The 25,684-nt window shown below is 32.9% G+C and overlaps 3 protein-coding genes across 3 annotated transcripts in view; 2 read left to right on the top strand and 1 right to left on the bottom strand.

The window, feature by feature from the left end:
- Window positions 1-903: 903 nt before the first annotated feature.
- On the bottom strand, window positions 904-1,920 carry LOC106713502 (malate dehydrogenase). The gene has a single exon (XM_014506312.2). The coding sequence runs from the start codon at window positions 1,900-1,902 to the stop codon at window positions 904-906; it is 999 nt and encodes a 332-aa protein (XP_014361798.2). The 5' UTR covers window positions 1,903-1,920.
- Window positions 1,921-2,466: 546 nt separating this feature from the next.
- Window positions 2,467-3,516, top strand: LOC106713504 (malate dehydrogenase). Its single transcript, XM_014506313.2, has one exon. The coding sequence runs from the start codon at window positions 2,467-2,469 to the stop codon at window positions 3,514-3,516; it is 1,050 nt and encodes a 349-aa protein (XP_014361799.1).
- A 15,491-nt stretch (window positions 3,517-19,007) lies between these two features.
- LOC106713516 (LIM domain only protein 3) overlaps window positions 19,008-25,684 on the top strand; it is a 51,412-nt gene continuing 44,735 nt past the window's right edge. The window contains exon 1 of the mRNA XM_014506327.2: window positions 19,008-19,238. Coding sequence (XP_014361813.2) covers window positions 19,233-19,238 — 6 coding nt within the window. The 5' untranslated portion in view covers window positions 19,008-19,232. The remainder of the gene's footprint in view (window positions 19,239-25,684) is intronic.

Genomic DNA, 25,684 nt, shown 5'->3' with positions numbered 1-25,684 from the left:
GACGTATTGAATTTTATGAATTAATTTGTTTTTGCAATCTCTGGAATATGCATAATTATATTTTTTTAAATATCTCGTTATGAATATAATGATTATCTACACAGGTTTAATATTTTTTTTAAAGCAACAAAGTAAATATGTGTCAATTAATTTATTCGTTTTTAAAATCATTAGAATCGCTTTAATAAAATAATTTAGCCGTTAACATATTTACTTCAAATAATATAAAATTGCGCTATAGTTTTAAATTGTTACTTTTTTAGAAGTAATCCAACGATGATTAAGTTTATACAAAATGAAGACCCAAAGCTTTGTAAACTTTTGAAATACTTGAATAAAAACATATCACCCTGTAATTTTTAATTTAACGGTTTTATGCTAAGTAAATACCAAATTATTTGCGGATATTTTTTTTGTCGTTTAATATTTCTACAATTTCTACAAATAACATTTACGGTGAAAATAAAAAATATATAGTACAATGGATTCCTATTAGCAGTAGCCGTTTGTTTACAAAGTTTTGGTGTTGAATTTGGAAAGTATAAGTACTCTGTGATATAATTTTGATTTCTCGACATTTGGTCGATATCGCTATATTACGATAATCTTGAGACATTTTTTGTAAATCGGCCATTTTGTTGAGTGCCTTGAAGTTTTCCTTGGTTGACTAATATTTTGTACAAAACCAGGGTTGTGTAAATAAAATTCATTGATTATAAAATATGTTTTATTTAACTCCCTTTATCGTTGAGAGAAAAATAGGAGGAATTCCTTTTTGATACCAAATATAGAACAACAATCTTCATAAGCACAAAACAGAGGATTAGAAACATTAATAAATGTGTTAATAAAATATTTTTAAAGTCCATTCTAATAGATTGAAATTACCATTTTTTAATTTTCTTAAACAATTTCTAATATTTTCTTTCCCACTGTGACGTCTTCTCGTAATTGTCTAATACTCTCTTCAAGGATACCACATTCGTAGGAGAATAAATTTGAATAGAGTCGCATTTCACCGATACCATTTTTATTAACTTCGACCAACCCTGAGAAATAAGATGTACCGAAATCATTGTTCTCCACCAAAGCGTTCACTTGAGATATTTGTCCATCTATCGCTTCTAATATCCTTTGAGTGAATAAATATACGCTATAAGCAATAGATAAAGCAGGCGTTAACGGTGAAGACGCTTTTTCATAAATTGTAAAATCTCGAAGGGTATTAGTTAAATCTTGACATTTCTCTTCAGGTAGAACGGTTTTAGGACTCGCCTGGGATAATAACGGCACCATAGTTTCTTTCGAGTGGCCACAGATAACCGGCACATGACATTCGTTGTGCACGAAACCGTTCGCTTTGGCGTACAATGTCTGCGCTTTCAACGCATCGATGATGGTTACGCCAAATAGTTTGTTCTGTTCGTAACATCCCTGATGTCGCATAACCTCCACTGCCATAGGTACGAGCGTGTTAATAGGTTCTGTTGCTATACCAAAGAATGGCACTGGTGCGATTCTAGTCACCGCCGAAGCAACTATTTTTATAAAATCTGCATTTTGGGAAAGTATCGATTGTGACGTCGTGAGAGATTTTTGAGGTAAACCACCAACAGCAAGAACTAAACTTGAACCTTCCAAAGCCTCCTCCAATGTATTTCTACCGCAGTAACCTTTAGCTTTTGATTTGGATGGGATGTGCGATAGATCTAAAACAACACCGGGCGTGCTATCGGTTGTGTCGTGAAGAACTAATTTGCTCACAGAAGGACACGTCCGCAGTAGAAGCGCAGTTGTTTGTCCGACTTCATTAGTCGCCCCTACAACGGCTACTTGATGATTTCTCTTAGCAGTGAAGAATGCACTGTAAGTTATTTTAGAAAATTGCCGCGATATAAACATATTTATATTGTAAAGTAAAAAAAAGTAAAATCACAAAAATTTGAAAAGTCAGATTTTATATGACATGAGATGTTTTTGATTATTTTAATATTTTTTTATGAGTCACCATAGTGTTGTGGTTCTTGAACTACTCCACCTGCTAATTTAAGTTTGTAAAAAAAAAACATTAAATGTAACTGATTACAATTGCTGACATTTTCATACCTAAGATAGTGTGACTAAAAGTTAGAGAAAAGAAAAAGAATTAAAAGTCGCTTAGAGGAAGTATGTTGACTTGTACGTGACCAGTATTCTAGAACCCGGTTAGAATACTATTAACCGTGGGTCCTGTGAGAAATTTGTCCTCTCCAAGTGACACCCAGTGTCCGTTGCTGTGTTCAGGATTCGTATATGAGTATTTCATATCCATGCAAGAAGTATTTAAAAAGACTATATATTTATTACTATCTGTAAATTATAAGTTGACACAAGTGACATTTACTGCTGTTTTATGTCAAGAATAATGCTTTAGAAATTATAGAAAACCAAATCACTATCAGTAACCTCAATCAAAAATTTTAAATCATGTTGTTAGCTAAATTAAAATCATCGAAAATTTTCTTTCGAAATACACGTAAATCCCAATTAACTTTTATTCCACTGAGAAATATTCAAGTATCTATCATTGGCTCCGTTGGTGAGGTTGGATCTAATTTGGCTTTACTATTAAAACAGAATCCAAAGATATCGAGACTACAATTGTATGACGATAATGAAAGTGTGAATAAACTAGCATTAGAATTGGACTGTTTACCGGGCGGACCTACCGTGTCGGCTTTCGCTGGTCCTTCCATGTTATGCCCGGCGATACGATTCACAGATCTCATCCTAATGGTCGACAGGACACACAGGAAACCAGGTATCAAAAGGGAACAAATGATTTTTGCCAACGCTCCACCGGTCCAGAAGCTTTGTAGAGCAATGGCTGAACAGAATTCTAAGGCATTTCTAGCTATGACTACAAGTCCATTAAACTCAATAGTACCCTTTGCTAGCGTACTTTTACTTAATTATGGTAGTTACAATCCATTCAAAGTGTTCGGTATTACGCATCTCGATTTAGCGAGGACACGATCTCTCGCTGGGAATGTTTTACAAGCGAATCCAACGGAATTACAAATCCCGGTCATCGGTGGACACTCTGATGAAACTATAGTGCCTCTGTTTTCGAATATCTCGCCGAAAACATACGAAGTATCCGAACGCCAAGCTGATATGTTGACAAGACTTATAAGAAAAGCTGGAGTTGAGGTTATCAATAAAAAATATGGTACCGAATCTGCCTCCTTGTCAATGGCTTGGTCGATAAATGAATTTGTGGATTGTATTTTAGACGCGTTACGTGGAGCTGAAGTGACTGTAAATACGTACACGGCGAATCCTCATTTTGGAACAAAATTTTTCTCCGGCCCGACCGTAGTTGGTGCTCAAGGTTTAGTTCAACCATGCTACGAATTCAAGTTGAACGATTTTGAAGACAAACTTTTGGAAAAAGCTATTCCGATGATAAGTCGAGACGTAGCCCAGGGAGAGCAATACGTTGACGTGTTTGAAAGTTTTGTGAAGAAATTTTAAGTAATATATGTCTGAATTCAATAATAAGTCTGACATAATAAAATTTATTTTCTCATCTTTTTGGTTATGATATCACTTGTTGTCGCCCGCGACTCTGTCTGCGCAAAATTAAAAATAAAACTTTGTAAGTAGCCTATGTGTTCTTCCCTTACTATGTTCTACATCTATGCTAAATTTCATCATGAACTGTTAAGCCGTTCCGGAGATACCTTCAAACAAACATCCATCCATCCATCCATCCATCTAAACATTTGCAATTATAATATTAGTAATATTTACACTTAAATACTGGGTCTGAAAACTTAAAAAAAAATTGCCATATGGTTTAAGAGCCACTTCAACAGCAACATAGCTTGAAAATCAAACCAACTATTTTTACTGTAACATAAACATGCATTTTAATATTAAATGCGTATTATCCTTAGCAGGATATAGGAAGCACATTAAAGTAAACGTTCAATGCAAATAAAGACATTGGAATGTTCTTGTGAACGTGTGACAACGAAGGTTCAATATCGAGGAAACGGCAATGTTGCGGCCCAGGGCGGCCATCATGGGGCAACGGAACTGTTAACTGCCGCACAGTGCTGCCAATATTGCCAACGCACGTACTCTCATCATTGCACCTACGTTACCGTTACCTTAAAATGAAATTTTCCAATATAGTCGTATTTCTAGAAATTGAAATATGTTTTTGGATTGTTTTTTTTACTGAAGTTGTCATCTCTGCATTGAACTAGGGCGTATGTTCCTTAGGTCTAAATGCGCTGCAGCAAGGCTAAAGAAACTGCGCCCTTAAGCTACGCCCGCCTGGAGAAGTTAAGCTACTTCATCCACTATAATGAAGAGTTTCCACTGCTTAAAACATACCAAAAAATCTTATTATCCATCTGTTCTCAAAGAAAGTGAGACGGATGACCTATGTTTTCGTATAGGTGTTTTGGCAATGTATCTGGAACTCGCGATTAAGTTGTACAAGATATAATATTTTTTAATTATGTCATCGATTAATCATGACCAAGTGATTCTTTTGTTTTCATGTATAGTTACATAGTAAACCACTAACAAATTTGGATTTTATTAATGATCAGATAAAATTAGCTCAAATTGAAGTACTGGTACTCTGTTCTGTTCAGGAAATTAATTAAAGGCATATTAAAACAATGTGAATTTAATTAGCGTTTAATATATGCGTTTTAATAGTTGTATATAAGGGAAGCTATGTAAAGAACTCGTGCAACTTTCCCATCGCGTCGTATTCGTTATCTCAAGTTGTTTGCTAACTCGCCGCGGTAAGAATTGCAAATGGCGATAATTCCAACTACGCCGATAAATCAGCTCCAGTTTTTCCTCAAGGGTGCAGCTCTGGTGCCATTGTAGGTGATCGATCGCCTTTTTCCGTACTTAAAACTTTCTTTCACGACGCCCGCGTACATGTGTTGCGAAAGAGTTTTGACTCACAGACATTTCCACATGTTTCGAATCTGTTAGCAATAGATTTATCGGTTTATAATTTGCAAAGGGGTTTTTGGATTCATACTTTGTTGAGCGGATAAAGTATAAATCAATAAAGTTAAGGTTGATATGATTTTAATTTCTTGCGTATAAAAAACTAAATTGTTACTACGTAAAGTATTTTAACTTGACAAAGTTTACTTACTTTTCTTTTATACCAATGTTATTTTGTATTTTGAATGAAAACAAAGGAGATATTTTTATAGTATGTTATTTAACTTTATTTGTGATAACTAAAATATTCTAAGAAACCATATTTTTAAGACCATTACTTTATTCTCAACAATCCAAATTACCAGTATGACTTAGAAAAGCAATAAATTATCAATCGATGACACCCGCGGGAGTCGCGGTCACCAACTAGGATCAAACGATTTATAGCTACAGCTAATTGCCCTCAATTTATATCTCCAATACAGAACATAATAATGGTAACAATAAAAGAACGCGGTGGCAATGCACTCGTAAATGTTGATACGGGCGTGTTATAGATATTTTCTATCTTAGGAATCAAAGCTTACAAACTGTTGTTCCGTGGAATCCATTAAGTAACCCAAATTGTGTAGTACGATTAGTAGTATTATTTCTATGACATAACATTATACCTCGAAGATTAAACAAAACTAGTAAATCCAAAGAGATGGGTTTGCCTAGGAAATATCTAGCTAAATCTTAAAAAAAGTAATGTTTGAGACATCACAAACATTTATTACAGCCTTTATTTACAGATTGCTTGGCCATAGTACCGTATTTTACACTATTTGAATTTGGTAGTGTAAAATAATATCTCTTTGCGGCTGGTAATTGTATTAATGGGATAATTAGCGCCAGTGAGACGTACTTTCCTGCCGCGTCCTTGTTGCAGTTGCCGGAACACTTCCGCTGCGACGTTCGACGCGGTGCATCATTTTAAAGTCAATTTTCTTGTTTATTGCCTTCAATTAGATCGGTTTCATGAAGTTACTAAAGTACTTATTGAGTTATTTCTTTTATTTTAGTGTTTTATTTTTATGCGAGCAACTATATGAAATAATTAATCCTTGATAAATTTACTTTTACATTAAAATTGTCGCAGTTGTACACTAATTATGTGTAATCATTTTACACAACGCTGTATTTATTTTAGGGAATGTTATAATTGAATCTTATAATGTGGCGAATTCATTTGGCAGACGACAGCGGCAGTGATACGCGTCGACTGTTTTGAAATAATACGGGCAACATTTCTCCTCCGCTCCGCTTTTATTAATCGATTTAATTGAGCCAATGAACAATTTAATTAAAATTCTAAAGACACGCCGGAGCGACTGTAGTCGGATGCGCGGACTGTGATGCGGTGAAACTGTGAAATGAATCAATCCATTATTTGCTTGTATGAACATAATGTAACATGCATTTGAATGCACAAATAATCTTACCAATATTATAAATGCGCATTTTTAGATGGATAGATGGATGGATGTTTGTTTGAAGGTATCTCCAGAACGACTTAATGGATCTTGATGAAATTTGGCACAGGTGTAGAACATAGTCTGGAAAAAAACATAGGCTATTCATACGTTTTTTAAATTCCGCGCAGACGTAGCCGCGGGCGACAGCTAGTGGACGTTTAAATGAATGCGTTAGGTCTTTAGTTAGTTGCCCTTACCATACTGCTTAATATGTATGTATTTCTAACAAATTAACCTATTTTTACTAACGTTTCTTAGGACAGACAAAATTAAATGGTTATATCAATTCGTAGAGGTCTTAATAAAATAATGTGTCAATACTGAGATTACTTTAAAAGTTGCAGCATTTTCGTGAACAAAAAACTTTTGTGTGATGATTGATGTAATTAAATTTCTTGTGTGTTTTTCGATTTATATTAGAAGTTGATTTTAAACAGAATGTCTTATTTCGCACAATGCCGGTGACAAGAATAAAAATATGCGATTATTAAAATGTCGGAGTACAAATGAGCGATGAGGCGCGGTGGTATGCAGGTATTTACGGTACGGGTTATTGTGCCCCGGGACGCTGTCGCTGGGATCCGACTTACTTCTCTTTACCTTTTATCTTGTTGTTCTTATATTAATATTTATTTATTTGCTTCACGTAAATATTTCATTGTGTATGCTTTTAGAAAACACATTATTGTTTACAATAGTGTTTGACTGAAATTGTAGAAAAATTGATTTTGCCGTAGAATTTTATCTACACCTTGGTATAATAAGATTCAAAGTACAGCAGCTCGTAGATTGCTGCGAGACCATGAAGATGCAAGGTGGGCACATTGCAGTTGATACTCCAATTTGAGTTCTGTCCCTCTAGTGCAATATTACGAGCAGCCATAAATTTTGGATAATACTGTACATTCAGATCTCACCCGCCTCGTTTCAATAAAGCCAGTTTGCATCAAAAGTTCACGTTATTCAGCAAAATGAACTACTTATCTTTGTGCGTGATGATACATAACAACTGCACCATTAACTTTAGCGGGGTGACGTTACAATGAGATTTGCGGTATAAATCGCGCAATCGGTGGTGGCCACGCACGCGCAGATCCTCATGTGATAGACCACAGTGCACGTGCAAGTCGCGTGCCGGACATTACATTATATGGAATAGAAAGTTTTTAACACCGAATCAAAGTTTCAGCCATTCTGTCACAATCTTCTGCGTACATACGAATAACAACTATGTGCCATTCCTAAAGTCAGTTATGTACAAAGGTTCCCTAAATGATATGAATTGTGTGTTAATTTATGTTCTTTAATAATTGTGTTAAATAAACTTGATGTTATATACTAAAAATAAAGAATTTTTTAGCGTTACACTAGTATATTTTTACTTTTCTTTTGTTGTTACTGTTGATTTTTAAAGTTTAATATCTCGTAGTAAAAATATGCTTAATATAAAATTCTTTATCCCTAAATATAATTTGGCTATTGTGGCCCGGACATGAGTTGACGATAATGTCCCCTAATCTTTATTTGGGCGTTAATATAAAATCAGGATTACACTCCATTAGCTTCGGCTTCAACCATTCAATGGTTAAATAAATAAAGATTATTTAGAACTGTTTGTTTAAATGCCGTGAGAGTGACTTAGAAGAATAAATCTCGTGTCATTATGGTTGTTATTTGAGTATATGTTTTGCTGGTGTGTGCTGCGGGATTGTATAATAACGTGAGAATGGTACAGTGCAATCGAAAAAATTATAGATTTAATTAAAGGTTTATTTTTTTTTGTTTTTATTAATTCAATATTCAATATTAAAAAAATATGTCATCATAGAAGTCACCATATTACAGTTTTCAAAACGATAACCAAACAAAAATTTGTAAATTTTAAGATCTGTCACTTATTTTATACCTGTCATAATTTGTGAATACTAAGCCAAAAAATAAATTCTAAAATACTAATTTTTAATTAATTAGTCCCGTACAAAGGTTATGTAAAGCGGACTTAAAGTGAATGCAAATTATTAAGGATCCAGATCTGTTTAGCGAAGCACATTAATCTTAGATCTCAGTTATCATTTAATTAGATCCATGTCGACCGCCCTAGCGGCTTCAATTTTATTTTATAACGTCATACACACGTCTCTCCCTTAATAACTACAAAACATAATTAAGCTTACTATTGCTAAATTTATTAACAGCAAAATATACCTTATGCAGCCAGCATTAGAGTTAAAATTTCGTATATATCGTTGATTGGAACTACGTACACTGTTGGAGATGCAGTAGCGGTTCGTCCCTATTGTTACAATGGTCCAAATCTATTCGTTACTAGTCGGTGTGCGTAATGAACATTATAGGGCTGAGTAACAAATATAAATTTCCTCTGAATTGATTGCTTAAGAAGTAGCCTAAACGATAAAGTTTTCGATTTGTTTAGAAAAAATCCCAAAGAATAAAAAATCGGTTCTAAATAACTACAAAATGTAGCATTGTGTAATTTATTTCAGCACTTACGTTTAAACGAAAGTACAACACATCGTTTGTTTACTGCCTTCTGTATTTTTATTTGTACATATAAATAAGGCTATACACCTTTTACAATATTATTCTTAATATTAGGAAAGAAAATGTTTTTGGTATGACAACACATGAATTAAAAAAATCCATTTAATACTTATATGTTTTGTACTAAACTGGGAATTAAATTTTACGCACAAATAGAAAACTTGACAACCCTTAACATCCGAAACTGCATTTAATGTCTTGCGCGTTTTCTCCGGATATTAAGCCCCCAAACTTAATCATGTCCCTCTTACAATATCGAACAGCGAACAGAAAAGAATTTGACGTATCTCATTATCCTGCCGACGTATTCCCACGACTTGAACAATTTTTTCAAAGCGGCCATTTCATTTTAACAATTAGATTCGTGAGGTAATGCGTTCACGCCGCATAATTTTCCATGCGGTTCCGACTCGCAAATTTTTATAATTGAATGAATGCAAACCATTATGAATCGGTAGTTGCGAGTCGCGTCACAAAAGCCTTAACGCGTATTTAATTTATCTGTTGAGAATAATTTCGTTAGTCCCTTCGCGTGCTGTGAATATTTAAAGCTCGTGGGGACTCGCGTGAAATTGTAATTAACTCTCGCCGATTGTTCTTGATTCCGCTCGTAATTAATTAAAAATGATAACAAATTTATGTATAAATATTATATTATGATGGTTGTTTGATGATGATTGGTGCTTAAGATGATCCGATTTATAGTCTATACGTAAAGTGGTCATCATTATTATCATCAGAGAAATTACAGTCACACAGTCAGGGCTTAGTGGTTACAATAAATTTCTCCATGTTGGTATGGTATTAATTTAGGCTCGAACACAAACATTTTTATTCCATAATAGAACCCAATTTAAAAATCGCTACATTATCATTTAATTTTATGTACTTGTAAAAAATCCCAGCGGACCATCTGACGCACGAAATGCGAAAAATACGAAAAAAAATGTGGAGCTTAAACTGTATTTAAATTTGCATCAGCGGTGGCTGTGATGCAGATGAGTGACGTCACATGGCGCTCGCCGCACCACCCTGTCTAATTGACGCCCCCCCGATACCATACACGTAGCGTAACATTTTTTGATAAATGGTTCAAATATTCGAATAGTATGATGAAAAATTGAATGTAAGCTTTGGGTATCAATCAGTTTTACTAAACATTGGTATAAGCATTTTTTTGCAGTCTTTACTATCAATGTAGGATGCAATCATGAAAAGTTTTGTGATATTAAGGCGGAATGGAAAGTACCAATCAGTTAGTTCGTATGTATTTTTTTAGCCATAAAACTGTTCCCACTCTAGTAACTAATCAGCATGTCTGTCATTTGTTTCTCTCTTAAATATCAAGATTCGTAAAACCATATAATTTTTTTCTGTCATAAAATCGGTTACACTATTATGAAAAGTAAAGCAAGTCCGGAAGCAGTTAATACTATGCCGAGACCGTGTAGCAAAGCTGCGTTATTTGTCAACGCGCCGCGGCTCAGGGCGGCACAATCTTAAAATCAATTTTCATTTATTCGCAGATTATCCTCGCCGGTGCGCGCCCAAAACCATAGAGCTTAGAAAGTATACGAACTGAACTGGGTAATAACATATGCTTGCCAATTTTATTTCTAATATAATATGTATATACACATATAAATGTGGTTTAAAGTAATTGAAGTTGGCATCAAAATACCAGATACCAAGATACTCAATCAAATACTATTTATTGAGAGGAATAATTTCAAAATTGTATGTGCCGTAATACAAATACAAAATACAATTTTATTGGTCATAAATATTTTACAGGTCATGAAAGCAAAAGTAGTACCGTTGATATTAAAATCTAATTAAAAAGTAGCGTATAATAATTATATTTTCGATAAATGTCACGATCTATTACGAGGATATGTTCCAAAATTTAAAATGTTTTCTTTAAATGGTATAGGTTTATTTAATGTCAGTTCTAATACTTTTATGTCTCTTCCTAAACGTATGGCCACAAAACTGTGGTATAGTCTTGGGCGGGTGGTCGCTAGGGCCGGTAAAATCTTTACAAATGTGGTCCGTTATCGTGTGATGCCGGTATTGCCGATTGACCGTCGGCCGCGCGTCGCTCAGCCTGAAAAATAACGGATTTATTTAATTTTATGGCGCAGCGGCGTGCTGAATCCACGATTGGGCCGACAACGTGAATGGAGGTCGGACGACTTCATTTATTTTCTACTTTGCCAAACTACAACGATTTAGTTTTGTTTTTAGACGATGTTTCGTTTTCTCTTTATCAATTTACAGTCGTCTTTTACTTAAAAGGTGAATGTTTTTTAGTTTTATTAATAGGCTGAAATCGATCGATATTTTTTTTTACATTTTAGTAACCAACTTAGTAAACAGTAATATGTATAATTTATATTTAATTGAATTTATAACTTAACCAATTTATATGACTTTAATTTGCTGTAATTACTATACGCTTTTTTGTGTAAAATTAATAACTAAGACCTGTATTCCGTTGCTAAAATCGATTCGTCTGTTTGGTAAATAAAGTAAGGGCGGTACCCATTCCTTGTTTTGACGTTTTACGACATGCAGCATGTTTATAACGCTTGTAATATAAATGGGTTGTTTTTTATGGCTGCAGACTATTTGTCAACTAATTTGTGGATTAGTACAAGTATAATGGGCCCGTTTCCCCTGTGTTTACTTTTCCCATGGCTGCATGGTTCATTGTTAGGGTAAGACTGATCTCGTTAAATTAATCTCCGTTGATAATTTTACGATTTGTCACGTTTTGTCGACTTTGGTTTGCACGAATTTCAGAATTTATAATTCTTCGTGTCATTTCTTTTGTAACGACAGCATATTGCGTTATTTGTTATGCATTTTCGATTACCTTTTACTTTTTTTTGTTAACTATTTTAGTAAAAAATATACATTTTAATTGACATAATTAGATGCAAGTGATCAATTCCTATCCGATTGCAACACTATTGTTATTAAAAAAAAGCAAGGTCAGTAAAAAGTTATTGTAGCGTAAAATTGTTTTCTTGAACCGTTCACGTTTCGTAAAGAGACCGTAGAACTAAGGCGTAAGAATTAAGTTAACCGCATGGTTCTGCACAGAAATTAATTATTTTAATGTTTTCAAAATATTACCGATAATTAAAAAATGTTTTCTATTTATGTTATTATTAGCTGTCGCCCGCGACTCTGTCCGTGCCGAATTAAAAAAAATCATAATTTGTAGCTTATGTCTTCTTCGAAACTATACAATACATTCATGCCAAATTTCCCCGAGATCTATGCAGCCGTTTTGGATATACCTTGTAATAAACATCCATCCATTCATCCATTTAAACATTTGCATTTATAATATTAGATTTTCATTTTATAAAGGCGAAAGATTGGATGGAACAAAAATTGGGTCTCGTTGAAATTTGCCACCGATGTAGAGCATAGTCGGGAAGAATACAAACATAGATTAGAATTTATTTTTATTCGTCGCGCATGGAGTCACGGGCGACAGGTAGTGTTTCCATAAAATCTGTATACACCTATCAATCGATATACGTACGTGGAAATAAAATGGTTTACCGTCAAGCTTGATGCTAAGAACAATATTTTCAACGACAATTACACTATGGTTTTAGTTACTCTTGTTGTTATTGAAAAGTTTTTTGCGTTTATTTTGCAACGTCAAGCTGAACTAAAAATCAACTTATCCAATATTCTAGCCTTATCGAATTAAGGTTACTGTTCTAATTCTTTTGTTGTTTTTCTTTTCTTTAATAAGGTACATTTTTTATTCATTAGTATTGTTAGTTGGCTTTAAGTAAAAATGTTCTGTTCTACTCAGACATTTACAGTTCTGACTATAACTATATACATAAAATAAAATTGGAATGTCTGTATATAATAACAAAAAAAAAACATATTTCCTACAATTGGTTTATTTGCGTTTTCGATAACGAAAAAAAAATAACATTTTAGTCAGTCAGTCTGGCTGTTCGCAAAGCCGCGTGTGTTCCGGGTAATATCCGAAATGGATGGACCAATTTTGACGAGACTTTACAAGGAATGTAATTGATACATGCGGGCATGTTATATGCCGTTTTATTCCCTCGCTCTGACGAAGTCAAGAAGCGGGCGACTGCTTTAGTGCGTCAATCAAATATAAGCATTCACACCTATCTAGAAAGATAACCAAAAAATATAAATATGCGATACTATAAAAAGAATATAACCTTTAAAAACATATTTGTAAACTGCAATTAAGAAACAGTCTAATCTTATTATAATTGGCACCAGAAACCGCGCAACCTGCCAACGGGCGCGATGTTATTAAAACAACTTAAGTAAACAAAATTCAAATAAGTTAAGAACTCGACTTAAACTGCTTTACATACAATCATTTGCTACTTACCGACCTCCCTAAGATCTTAACGATAGCACCTGACGATATTTTAGTGATTTTACTTTTTTATAAAATTAAAAAACAATAATTTTCTCGGTTGATCACTGAAGTACTTCCCCGCATATTCCCTGCTCCTCAAATTGTTCCTAACCTATAATATAAAAATATTTGCAACACGTTTCCTAATCAATAAACTCTATTTTCTTTTTTGTCGGTTTTACAACCTTTAAGATATATGTAACCGATTTTACATTCATTCGGATCGGATATTCACATAAAACATTAAATAAGTAATGCCTCATGCTATTACTAACTCTATTCTTGACTTCATATCGTATTTTTCCTTAATACCTATATTAATTAATTATACTTGAATGCAATTTAAAAAACCTTACATTGTCTTATCACAAGTTTAAACGATGTTTAAAAATGTACACATCGTTTACAAAGCTAGGGGGTAACATTTCTCCGTAAGGGATCGCGTGTTAGGCCTTAAGCTCTCGTTAGCGCACTTTATTCAGTGACGAAAGGTGCCTCGTTTTAATTTATGCAAATTCCTGTTTCGTTGTTTCCTTGCCGGGACTTAGCGACGTTACTAAGTGGGGGTTGGATAATGCCTGCTATTTGTGGAGTTAAGGGTGACATTTTCTTGCAAATTATACCGTTTATATTTTAGAATTTTAAGTATGTTATTCAAGTTTAATTTAAATCGGGTTTAAATTGTTTATGCTTTTAAAATTGTATTTAAAGATTGCAGTGTTTTATAAGCTAGTTTCTGTATAAAACATATCTTCATCCCTGTCATTGACAAAATAGACATATTAACAATGTTTTTTTAAATGGGGATTTTGGTCTCAAAAACCCACGGTTACTCCCAGTAATTAAACGTGATTATAAAAATTACCATTACATATATAGTTTAACGGTGCAGTTACCAAGCCGCTTGCCAATTTTGGCTTTAACGTCATCTGCGCTTTGAGTGGGATTATGTCAGTGCTGGTGCTTAACTAGGGAATTAAGGTTATTACACTGTCAACCGATCTCAGTCGTTTTGAATCGAATCCGAAATGTGAGTTTGTGTTTTTACGTTAACTTTAATGAATGGAAAAAATACTTCGAGAAATTTTATATGTATTTATTCAGTCGTGCTTCTAATATGTAACCGTGTAATATCGATGCTAATCTAGTAATCATTTTATTTCATAGTTCCATTTTGACATTTTGGGCTCATGGTTACCGTAGAGTCAATATCAAAGTAACATAAAGTAAGATTCGCATGGTTATACTGTAGCTAATCAAATACATAAATTTTAATGAAACCAAGAAAGCCTAAGTACTATATAATGTATATCGTCTCAAAAGACTAATCGTCAGTTCACTCCGGTCGGCTCTATCAGTTTATAACACAATTGTTACGAACAATGGTCCAAATGGGGCACAATGCCAGACGTTTCTCCACAACAACTCAATGGCCAGCCGCCTTGCAGTCCCTCAGCGGAAAAAGTCAGCGAAATAACCCGATAAGAATGATTAATTGGTTTAAGGCGAATTCAATGAAACTTGGGACGGAAACGTTTAAGCCATTTTTCTTTAGATTCAATGGATCAGTTCCGATTGAATTAAACCGCTACTATAGCGTTAATAGTTTGAGAGTAACAATCTGCTTAGTAAATATTACATTCAAAATTACTAAATCATATACCACACTTCCAATTTCTTATATAGATTTAGTTACATTTACAGTTATGCACTAAATAAAATATTAGACACTAGTTTTAGCCCGCGACTTCGTCTGCGCATACATAAAATAAAAAGAATGATAAGTATCTCATGTGTTATTCGAGGTTATGTTTTATATCTATGGCAAATTTCAATAAAATTGGAATTTTTCGAGTAAATATGTGAATTAAATACACACAGGAACCGTACACATTTCCCGGACCATACTTAACCTATGTGTTCTTGCACATTTATTGAACATCTGTGACAAATTTCATCCAGATTCATTGAGCTGTACTGGTGATAGTGTCTAACAAACATCCGTCTAAACATTCGCATTTATAATAGTAGTAAGTCTTCATTGATTAATGTCTATCACTAAAAAGTTAATGATGTCGAAATACAATATTGAGTGGCTTTGTAATTTTATACTGTAATGTAAGCATCATATTGTATTTAAAGTGATGCCTGTGACAGTCGGTGACGTCAGAGGTTAGTCGAAGAATTGAATATATAGCATCGTATCGTGGTCATCAATTAGCTATCCGATATCACAGTAATTGCTACGTCGGTCAAACAAAACCACATATGGTATTTTAATTATAAAGTATTCGTATTACAAACTATAATATTTCCATTATATTTTATGGTATTTTGATCAGTAGATAGGATATTGTTAAAATAAAATTGATTATCAAATATAAGTTGCTGAAGTTCAAGCGTAAATTATAAGGTTTTGTATTTAATATAATTTATATTATGAAAGATGATTATTACGCATTTGTGGTTAAAATTTTTAAACATGTTTCGCAAATTTGCATACGTACAGATTACGTTTTATGTTGTAGAATTTAATTTTGTAAAAAAAGTCTTCTAAACTTTGTATTAATGATAATAAAAGTTCTAAGGTGTTTTATAAAAAGTATATTTCTTGTCATAATCCGAACAAGCCCTCGCATGAAGAAGCAAATTAAGAAATCATTTGTAACGTCCCTTCAAAACCGTAAAGCTCGTGTTTCTTTCAAACAAGCGAGTGACAAAACGTCGCTGAAAGCTTATAAGGCGACCTATGATTTGTGAGTGCGCATGTTTCCAGTTACACGCAATAAATTAAGCGGGTATAGAAAATAAATGCGTCAATGTGGCCCGCCGTACCGTAGTGATGTTCCTTTGATTTATCGATATGTCGGATGCGATGTTAATTTATTTATGAATCTAACCGCACGACAAGGATATGTCATCTCTTCACACGCACAATGTTTACACGCTATAATTCATACAATGCAAGCTATAATTAATACAATGATTTGTTAACTTTAAGATCTATTTACAGATAATGAAAGACAATTCAAATACCTTCAGTGTAACAGTATGTCATTTCAGGATTAACTATGTACTCTGTTTGTTTCGAGACGGAAATAATATAATAAACAGAGATTTAATATAGACTTACATATTATTATGTATTTAATTTATATTATTACGTTTAAAGCGTACTATCAGAGGCCCGCGACTTCGTCCGCGCGGAATTAAAAAATGTAGGCTATGCCACCCGGGGATAGTGTGGCTTCCCAAAAGTGAAACAATTTTCAAATCGATCCAGTACTTTCGGAGCCTATTCAATTCAAACGAACAATATTAGTATAGATTTGTAACGTTTAGCAAAGGCAAAAAATCATTTACAATTAAAATAACTATCGCAAAAATACTATTATTCTTAAATTTAAACAGTATAATATTACTACAATATAAAGTTTAATATGCGATTTTTTATCGATAACATCAGGAGCAACGCACTACCGTTGAGGCCTGTGTTGAATGGATCGCAAATTGATATAGAAACGCAAGGCGTTCCCTTCGATTTATTTAGGAATTTTAGCGTATTCATGTCATGCGCCCTTAAATTGAACCATTCTATTCTGCCTAATAACGAATCAAATGCGGCAAGACCCGCTTGTTTGTTTGACCCCTTTTAAATATTCGTATTTGTAGAAATTGTACAAAGTGTAAAATTTAAACTCTCAGTCCTTTTATCAAATATTCTTTTAACTTAACAATGCAGCTAATATTTAAAGAAACTAAATAAGATATATACAATCACATGTGACCTGTAGGAATACTTGTATTATTTGTTATTCATAGATATTTGTTACTTTACTTTTATAATGAAAATAATTGAGGCCGCGGGCATGAGATTTGCGACAGCGGAACGCGGCGATATAATCAATAGTATAGCACAACATAACAAAGCGCACGAAACGAGCGGGAGCAGTGTTGTACTTTTGTTGACATCGCTCCGCTCCGCTGTCGCGTCGCGTAGATCCGCTCATCGCTAATCTGCTAAATCTAATCTTTTTGTTCCAATACATTATGACACTATAATATCTTGCCTATAATTTTCTAGCTTATTCAACGGTAATACTGTAAGAACAAAGCCAGTATTTCATTGTTATGTGTAGTGACTAAAAATGTATTTTAATTGAATGCATTATATTCAACGGCGATAAATCAAATTTTACTGCACCCCTTTTACGTCGTCTTAATTGAGTGAATGCAGGAGAGAGCCTGTTTACAAAAAATTATAACAGGACGCAAGTCTCAACCCTTTTACTTTCTATTTGACAAGATCCTTTTCAAGTACAGTTTTGAAATGAATAGATAATAAATTGGTTCTTATGAGTGGTTTTTAAAATTACATATAAATTTTTTTTCTAAAGGTATATGACGGTAAACCTCCATATACTACAATTTACATCCTTTATCTGACGTCTACTAATTGATTGTTTCACTATTTGTTACTGGATCATCACATTAAGGAAACAAATAAATAAAATAAAACTATTTCAGAACTAACATAATTCACAATGCCGTTGATATAAGCTTGTGATTACATTACATATTTACATTATTTAATAATATTTAATACACAATATTTTGTTGAAATTAATACATTTGTAGCGATTTTTAACAGATATTGATTTTCTTATTTGAAACGCATAGCTTGTGCGAGAAAAATATGTTTTAATTACTCTATTGTAATATAAAAATTTCGAATAAAAGACCTAAGTGTATAAAATAATTAAAAAGCGGTCTAAAAGCTTTCATAAAAATCAAGGTTGAATGTGGTTTAATGGCTATAAACTATGACAATGGGGTATGAGTGCAACAGGGATGCCCCTCCGGCGTCAGGGTTCCCCGCCTGCCGCCGCCGCAATGAACGAGGTGTCACCAACTAGTTTTATCAATGATGAATGGTACGCAAGCTCATGCGATAGCGAATGCACTCCGGAATTACATGGGAATATTTTGCGGCCGAGTTTTTGATTTAGCAACATAGAATGTACGTCATACGCATGGTTTTTGTTTTGATTTTTTAATATTTGTCCTTCCAAATATGTTATCATATTATGCTTTCAAAATGTACAAAAGTAAATTGTACATTTAATACATAATACAATAGTTTTATTCAATCTGTATGTTTTTAGTTTAAAAAATGTATAAAATAATACGCAATGGTATCGGAAACTTACATTTTTTTCACACACCAAAACAAACAAGTCGATTCGACTTTAAGTAATATAATTATCATTTAAATCACGAAATGTAGTCGAAATGCATTCATCCGATTGTAATTTGATTCAGTATCGTTTTTATTTAGGCCTAAATGCAATACCGCACAATCTGCCCACTTACGGCGTTAAGCGTTGCTCTAGTGACAAAAGGTAACATGGGGTGCGTCCTCCGCGCGGGAAAAGCTCCGCAATGGCTAAACTTTGCTACGAGAAAAGGAAGGACAACACTCCCCGCCTAGTATCGCGGCCTCCTGCTCATTCGCTTCCCGGCTGTTGTAGCGAGCGCACGTCTCCTCTGCTCCCAAACGCCCGCGTACGATCGCGCAAAAAACTTTTCGGTGCCGTTACGAACTGTCTTTTTGAACATTGAATATTAAAAAAATGAACAAGACCTTTTTGTGGTGTGACTTTATCTGAGTGTGAAGAGACTTCTCGAGTGAAGGAGTGCTTCGGAGGCTAATTACAGGCTGCTAGGCTAATTGGTGGGGCCGGCGTTTCATGAAGGTGAGCCGACTTTTATTTCCGTTCGGCAATCCCTCTAATTGCGTCAATTAGTGTAATGCGGCGACAGCTTTGATGCGGCCGCTTAATGATCTACACTCTACTCTGCTCTGCTCTCTACCAGACATTACAAATTTTAAATATAAATTCGAAGTTCCTCCGAGTTTGTAAATTATAAACCAACAGTTGGATTTCTTTATAAATTTAACATTTTTCTAATATTTGTTTCTTTTAATTCTGTATATAAAATAATAATATATATTAAACCAATAATTTTATAACATTTCCAAATTCACACCAATACAAAACAAATTATAATTGCTGTGTCAAAAAACATACAATAACAAATGTACTTAAATTATTGTATTCAGATTTATCTTTAGAAAGTAAAGGAAAATTGTTCATTATTATCATAAAACTGTTAATTACGTTTGTGTTTGCATTGTAATGAAAATATGCAATCTAAAGAAAATGCAACAAAGTGCATTGGGAATTTTAATTGGCATAATTGAGTCTATTCGGTTTATTCCGATCGATGTGTGGCTTTAATTATACCAGCGCTGAATAATTTATTTAATAGTATTAAATGGACTGTGGGGTGATAGGAGTAGTGAATTAACATCTAATGGAACGCTATTGGTTATTCAGTTGCCGGTTAACGCGTTTTTTATTATTTTATTTATATACATTTATTGCTTTATTCTACCTTTCCATCAATTTTTCTACAAGAATATTGTTTTCATAGAAAAGAAAATAAGATTGCATTTGTCTGGAAAATTTTATTCCTAAAATTCATCGGAAATTATTAAGTAATTATCACTGTAAGTAAATATCGGGTTTTGTATTTTTGAGTCTATTTAAATTTTTAAAGCCAATGTATTTTTTATAGTACATATTAAGCATCGAAAAAAATCTATTTTTCTTTCAGTAAAATAAATAAATAAGAATGTATTTTCTAGAAAATCATATTACTTACCATATTAAGTACATTAATAATTACAATAAAGAAGCATAATCGAATTCAATAAGTCCGCAAAAAAAGGTTAAATACCATTTACTATCACTTACATTCGTTCAAAGTACATTTTTTTTACAAATGAAATATTAAACAAGTTTCTTTTCGTTATATTAATATTTAAATTAGTCAATTAAAATTAAAAATAACCGTGTCGGCGTTATGATAAGACATGATGCATTGTCTCTGTACTGAATAGTTATTGATAAAGTTTCCGGCTTAGAAAAAGCATTGACGATTGTTATTTAATTAAACTAGTTCTCATTTCCGTTGTTTAATAGTATTGATAATAAGTTAATGTTACATTACACGACTGTTTTCAATATTTAAATAAGACTGTTACTAAAACGTCTAGTGCAAGAATTTTAATTTTAAATACAATACATTCCTATTCAATGTTTAAAACAGAATACGAGTTTTGACGTAACAATAAGAATGAAATAGATATAAAAAAATAACACAAGTTAGAAGCGAAAGAAAAGGTTAAGTCAATTAATTATTGTGTAAAAAATAATTTTGAAGTTAATTTAACTAAAATTTAAATCAAAAACAAAGCGGATTAGTTACTATGTCTTTACCGTGGATATAATTTTTTAAAGAATAAAAGAGATAATGACTGATCTTAACTGTGCGATAGGTACTACAGTTGTTACGATAAAATGACAATATGAGTGCTACCCAGGAGCGTGTTTGCGTAAATGTAGGGATTTCAAAAAGAGAATGCTCGCCTGAAAACTGATCTACTCAATTCAAACAATCAATGACTTCTAGTCGTTTTTTTTAACAAACGTTAGTGCTTTTTATTTATTTTTCTAAGTCAATGGCCAAGTATCAAAAAAGTACGCTATTAATATTGAGTCATCATCATCAGCTCACTGTATGTCCCCACCGAGGGGCTCGGAGCCTACCCCAAGTTAGGGGTGACTAGGCCATAGTCAACCACGCTGGCCAAGTGCGGGTTGGTTGACTTCACACATATCATTGAATTTCTTCTCAGATATGTGCAGGTTGCATCACGATGTTTTCCTTCACCGTAAGAACGTCGGATAAATGTACATATGTTAATCGAAAATCGAAAAACACATTGGTACATGGCGGGATTCGAACCCAGGACCTGCAGATTGCAAGTCAAGTGCTGAAACCCCTGAGCCACCGACGCTCCTATTCGCTCCTAATATTGAGTATTAAATTATAACTACACTTGCGTATTTATTTCAAATAATAAATAATCTAAACGTCTAAACGAACTAGTGACCAATTTATTGAGAGCCTAATTAAAATATATATGCAATCAAGATACTAGAGTCACATTGGGTGAAAAAATGCGGTTTTTTTAAGAAGTAATTTATTTAAGGCTAGTCAAGTCAGTGATATTCGTACGTAATATTACAATAAGTAATTGCTTTGTTGATGAAATTAATGAAATTCAATAAAATGGGAATATTAAAAATACTCCACTCTTTATTATCTCAACATAAATGTATGCCAAAAATCTCAAAAAAATGCTCGTTTAAATGATAACAAAAATTACATTAAATGTAGTAATTAAAACTGCATGTATATAAACTAATATTTTAATAATGCACTGTTTAAAGTTTACAGAGTATAATCTGTGGCACAAAGTGACAGTTTTTTTACTCGTCTGTTAAGGTATGAGTATCGCGGGAGCGCGACACGGCTGTCCCAAAAGCTAATTAGAATCCCGTATCCGGCTTGTTTATTCTCTAATTAGCAAGTGGCTCATTAGAGCTACATCACTAGGCTAGAGAGAGCGGGCCAATGCTTCATTCGTTTTAATTATATACACTGCTTCTTGTGTCTTATAATTACCGAGCACAATTAAGGGACAACATTTTAATGCTTATCTTGTATATAATGGCTGTTTACAGAACGAATTACCGTTCGCTTCAGTTCGAAAGCTTTATTTACTCCAGTTTTTTCTGTACGCCTTCATAATTTTTACGTGTCTTTTGCTTATGTTGTTAAGGAATACAACTTAAATGATCCCTATATTTTATTATTTTGCCCACTTAGCAAATATGCTAAAAATTTTTTTTTTAATTTTAGTCATCTATGCTTACATTATAAAGAGGAACGATTTCATTGTTTGGATTGAATAGACTCCGAAATTACTGAACCTATTTAAAAAAAAAATCTTTCACTTTTGGGAAGCTGCACTAACTCCAGGTGACATAGGCTATATTAATTACTAGATTTAGTTTTAAATTCCCCGCGGGCGAAGTCGCGGCCAACTGTTAGTTATTAATAATGTAAATTCTATCATGGCCATTGTTTCAAATTTCGCAATCGCTATCTTTAAAGATTTTAAGTTTTTGTTTTATCATTCCAATAAGATTTGATAAATGTAATTTATTACTTTTTTTCCAAACAATATGTGTCGTCGTGTAGGCCTCGTATTTTGTTACTTTATTAAATGAAAGATATTAGTGATTTTAATTGGCACAATACATCACTTTCATGTTAGTTAGTGTGTTATGTTGTTGCTGTCAATTATAATATATTGTTTAGTCAGCCATGTAGTCGATTGGGCCGCTGAGGCCAAAAATTCCATGTATTAATTAATGATGATGTCTTCGCCGTACGTGAGTAACCAATTAGTAAATTATTATAGAAACATATAAGTTAACAATTTATACTCTGAAATAAAATAATAAATATATCTAATATTAAGTCTACTAAACATAAACTGAGAGGAAAGCGAACCCAATTTTGATTTGAACGTATCATGGATCTCGTTTCTTCCAGCAAACCGTTTACGAAGAACTGGAGCTTACCATTTTCGTTCTCATGTGTAAAGCGTAATGCTCGCTTCCTTTCGCTTGCTGTGTGCTACAGCCCTTAATAATCAAATTTTTACGATATCTAGTAATTCGTCCCGGTTTGTTTGTTTTCAGTTAAGGATGGGATAAACAAATGAAGTAATAGCATCAGTAGTTGTCTACGTTTTTTGGTCAAACAATCTTTAAAATCACTTTAGTAGTTTTCGTCTTTATCGAGCTTCATCAATTTTTCTCATTATGAAATTAGCATATTCTATACAAAGATAACAATAGCTGACATAACATAGAACAGGTTGATGCATTTGCATTAATTAATTTTAGCTAATTAATAACCTGCTTTAATTAACGAGGCTATTAGGACAATTTAATCAGAGCTGATTGGTCCAACGGTAGCGGGTGACACTGGCCGGCGTGAGGTTTCACCTGTTATTATTAGGTTTCGTTTAATTATGAATTTATGACAAACACTATTTGCGTAAATCAGTTTATCGTATTACTTCGTTAATCTACACTTAATTATGAATTATAACGCGATGGGCACCGGGAAAAACTGGTTGTCGAATGCAGTTTTTTTATTGAGTTAAAATTTGTAACAATCGAAAAAATTAAAAATGTAGAGTATACATATATCAGAACAAATGTTTTTTTTTAAATTTATAGTAAAATATTTTGGTTACGTTTTATTTTTTTAGGGTACAAAAACAAAACTGCACTCATCGACTACAACTTTATAAAAACATTTGAACTTTAGTGTTAATAAAAAAAAAATTTTGAAAAAACAGTATGAATTGAAAATAGAAACCTACAAGTACCTAATACATGTTTTCTTTTTTGTTCATTTAAGTTAGCATTCCTTGATTTTTATTCTTGTTGAAAGTTTGTGATAGTTTAATTAATTATTCATAATATTTTATAGATGTTTTTAGTAGTCGCTGTGATACTCTACAGCTAGGAATTGCAGACACACGGGGCCAACGGGCGCACTAATTGCTCCCCTACCCTGCCGGCCTTCTCTTCACCGCTCCACAAACAAATTAGCTAGAGAAATGGATGTCGACGCTGCGTTAGGGTTTTCGCTTAAAAAATCCTAATTACGATGTTACGTTCACTTGGCCTTTTTTCAAGTTAATGAGTAACATTTTAGTGTTGTAGTGATCTTATATTTTGTAATAAAAAGTTTTATTTTACATTTTCAGAATATCTTAATAAGGAAAAACAATTATGACGTATATGTTTTGTCTAAAATTCTACGTTATTTTGTTAATAACAAAATCATAAATGTACGGTTATAATTTAATGATAAATATTTTAATTCAATGATAAATGAATGAAAGAAATAGCTTATCATATTCTCGTAGAAGATTATGTTGATAAATAAATAGATATGGAAAAGAGCAGTTTTTATTAAAGAGACAAAAGTATCTAACATTTATCATTTAATGATATATTTCTCACACTATTAGTTGCTAAGAATATTTTACGAATTCAAGTAGTAAAAAAAAAGAACACTTAATAATAACACTGTCATAGTACATACAAGCCTTCAATAACAGATTGTCCGTAGAATTTTTCTTTTGCCGGTAATTTTACATTAAACGGTTGAAAGTTTTGTTTTTAAAAACTATAACTTAATAAAGTGCCGTTTAAATACTAAGTAATTGTAGTGTGTACGAGCCCTATTGGACGTAAGGGCGCAAGTAATTAGGTTTCTGTTGGGGCATGTTTTTCAACGACGTGGCCTCTTCCTCTTGTTACTCATTTAATTACCGGCGAATGTCAGCGCTCGTATTCTTGCATAAATACACGTCCAATGTCTTCATTTAACGTCAGCATTATTCGTGATAAATTAAATTTTGCATTCAATGATAAGATTCGTTGCAAATTAACTTGTACACGGAGATGAAAGCTATGCTTTTGGTCTTCATCCGAAAACTATGAGAACAGAATTGAGTGACGATATTTTGTCGAAATTAATCGAATTTAGGAATCACTAATTAACAGCTTTCTTGAAGGAACCTAAGTTCTCATGATTAAATAATATTTCCTACCTAAACATGTTTTTGTATTTAAAATTTACAGTATTCTATTTAGATCATGCGAGAAAAAAATCAAATGCCTCTTTTCTTTCCTACGTTTTCGTTCTTAAAAATATTTTATTTAGTGTTAGTGAATTTGGTTAGGTTGCATATTTAAATATACTGTTAAATAGTTCTCTACTACTGTATTATAATTAATTAATCAAAGTAAACAAGTATTCGTATCGACGTCAATGATATTTAGCATTTTGTGTGGATGTTATTAACATTTTTTTTCCTTTTTAATTGTCATCCATTATTTTATATTTCCAATAAGGTTACTGGTTCTAATCATTTCAACGAGTGAACCATGAATGTCTACAATTATTTTATTTAACATTTTTTATTTAACTGAATGTCTTAAATACCAATATAACATTAATTTCTTTGTAAACCATTAATGTTCAGTTACTATTTTACCAGACAGTTTTTTCTTCTTTAACATCATCCGTCTGAGTAGTACATGTTACCCGTACAGTACTTAGAAAGTAATTGAAATCAAACAGTATCAAAGGTAGAACATGTGATACAGGAGCCAGCAAAGCTATACGTCCAAAG

This window comes from Papilio machaon, chromosome 5 (genome assembly GCF_912999745.1).
Source record: "Papilio machaon chromosome 5, ilPapMach1.1, whole genome shotgun sequence".
NCBI classification, from domain to species: Eukaryota; Metazoa; Arthropoda; class Insecta; order Lepidoptera; family Papilionidae; genus Papilio; species Papilio machaon.
The sequence above is the reverse complement of the archived record's forward strand: the minus strand, read 5'-3'. Positions and strand labels throughout refer to the sequence as shown.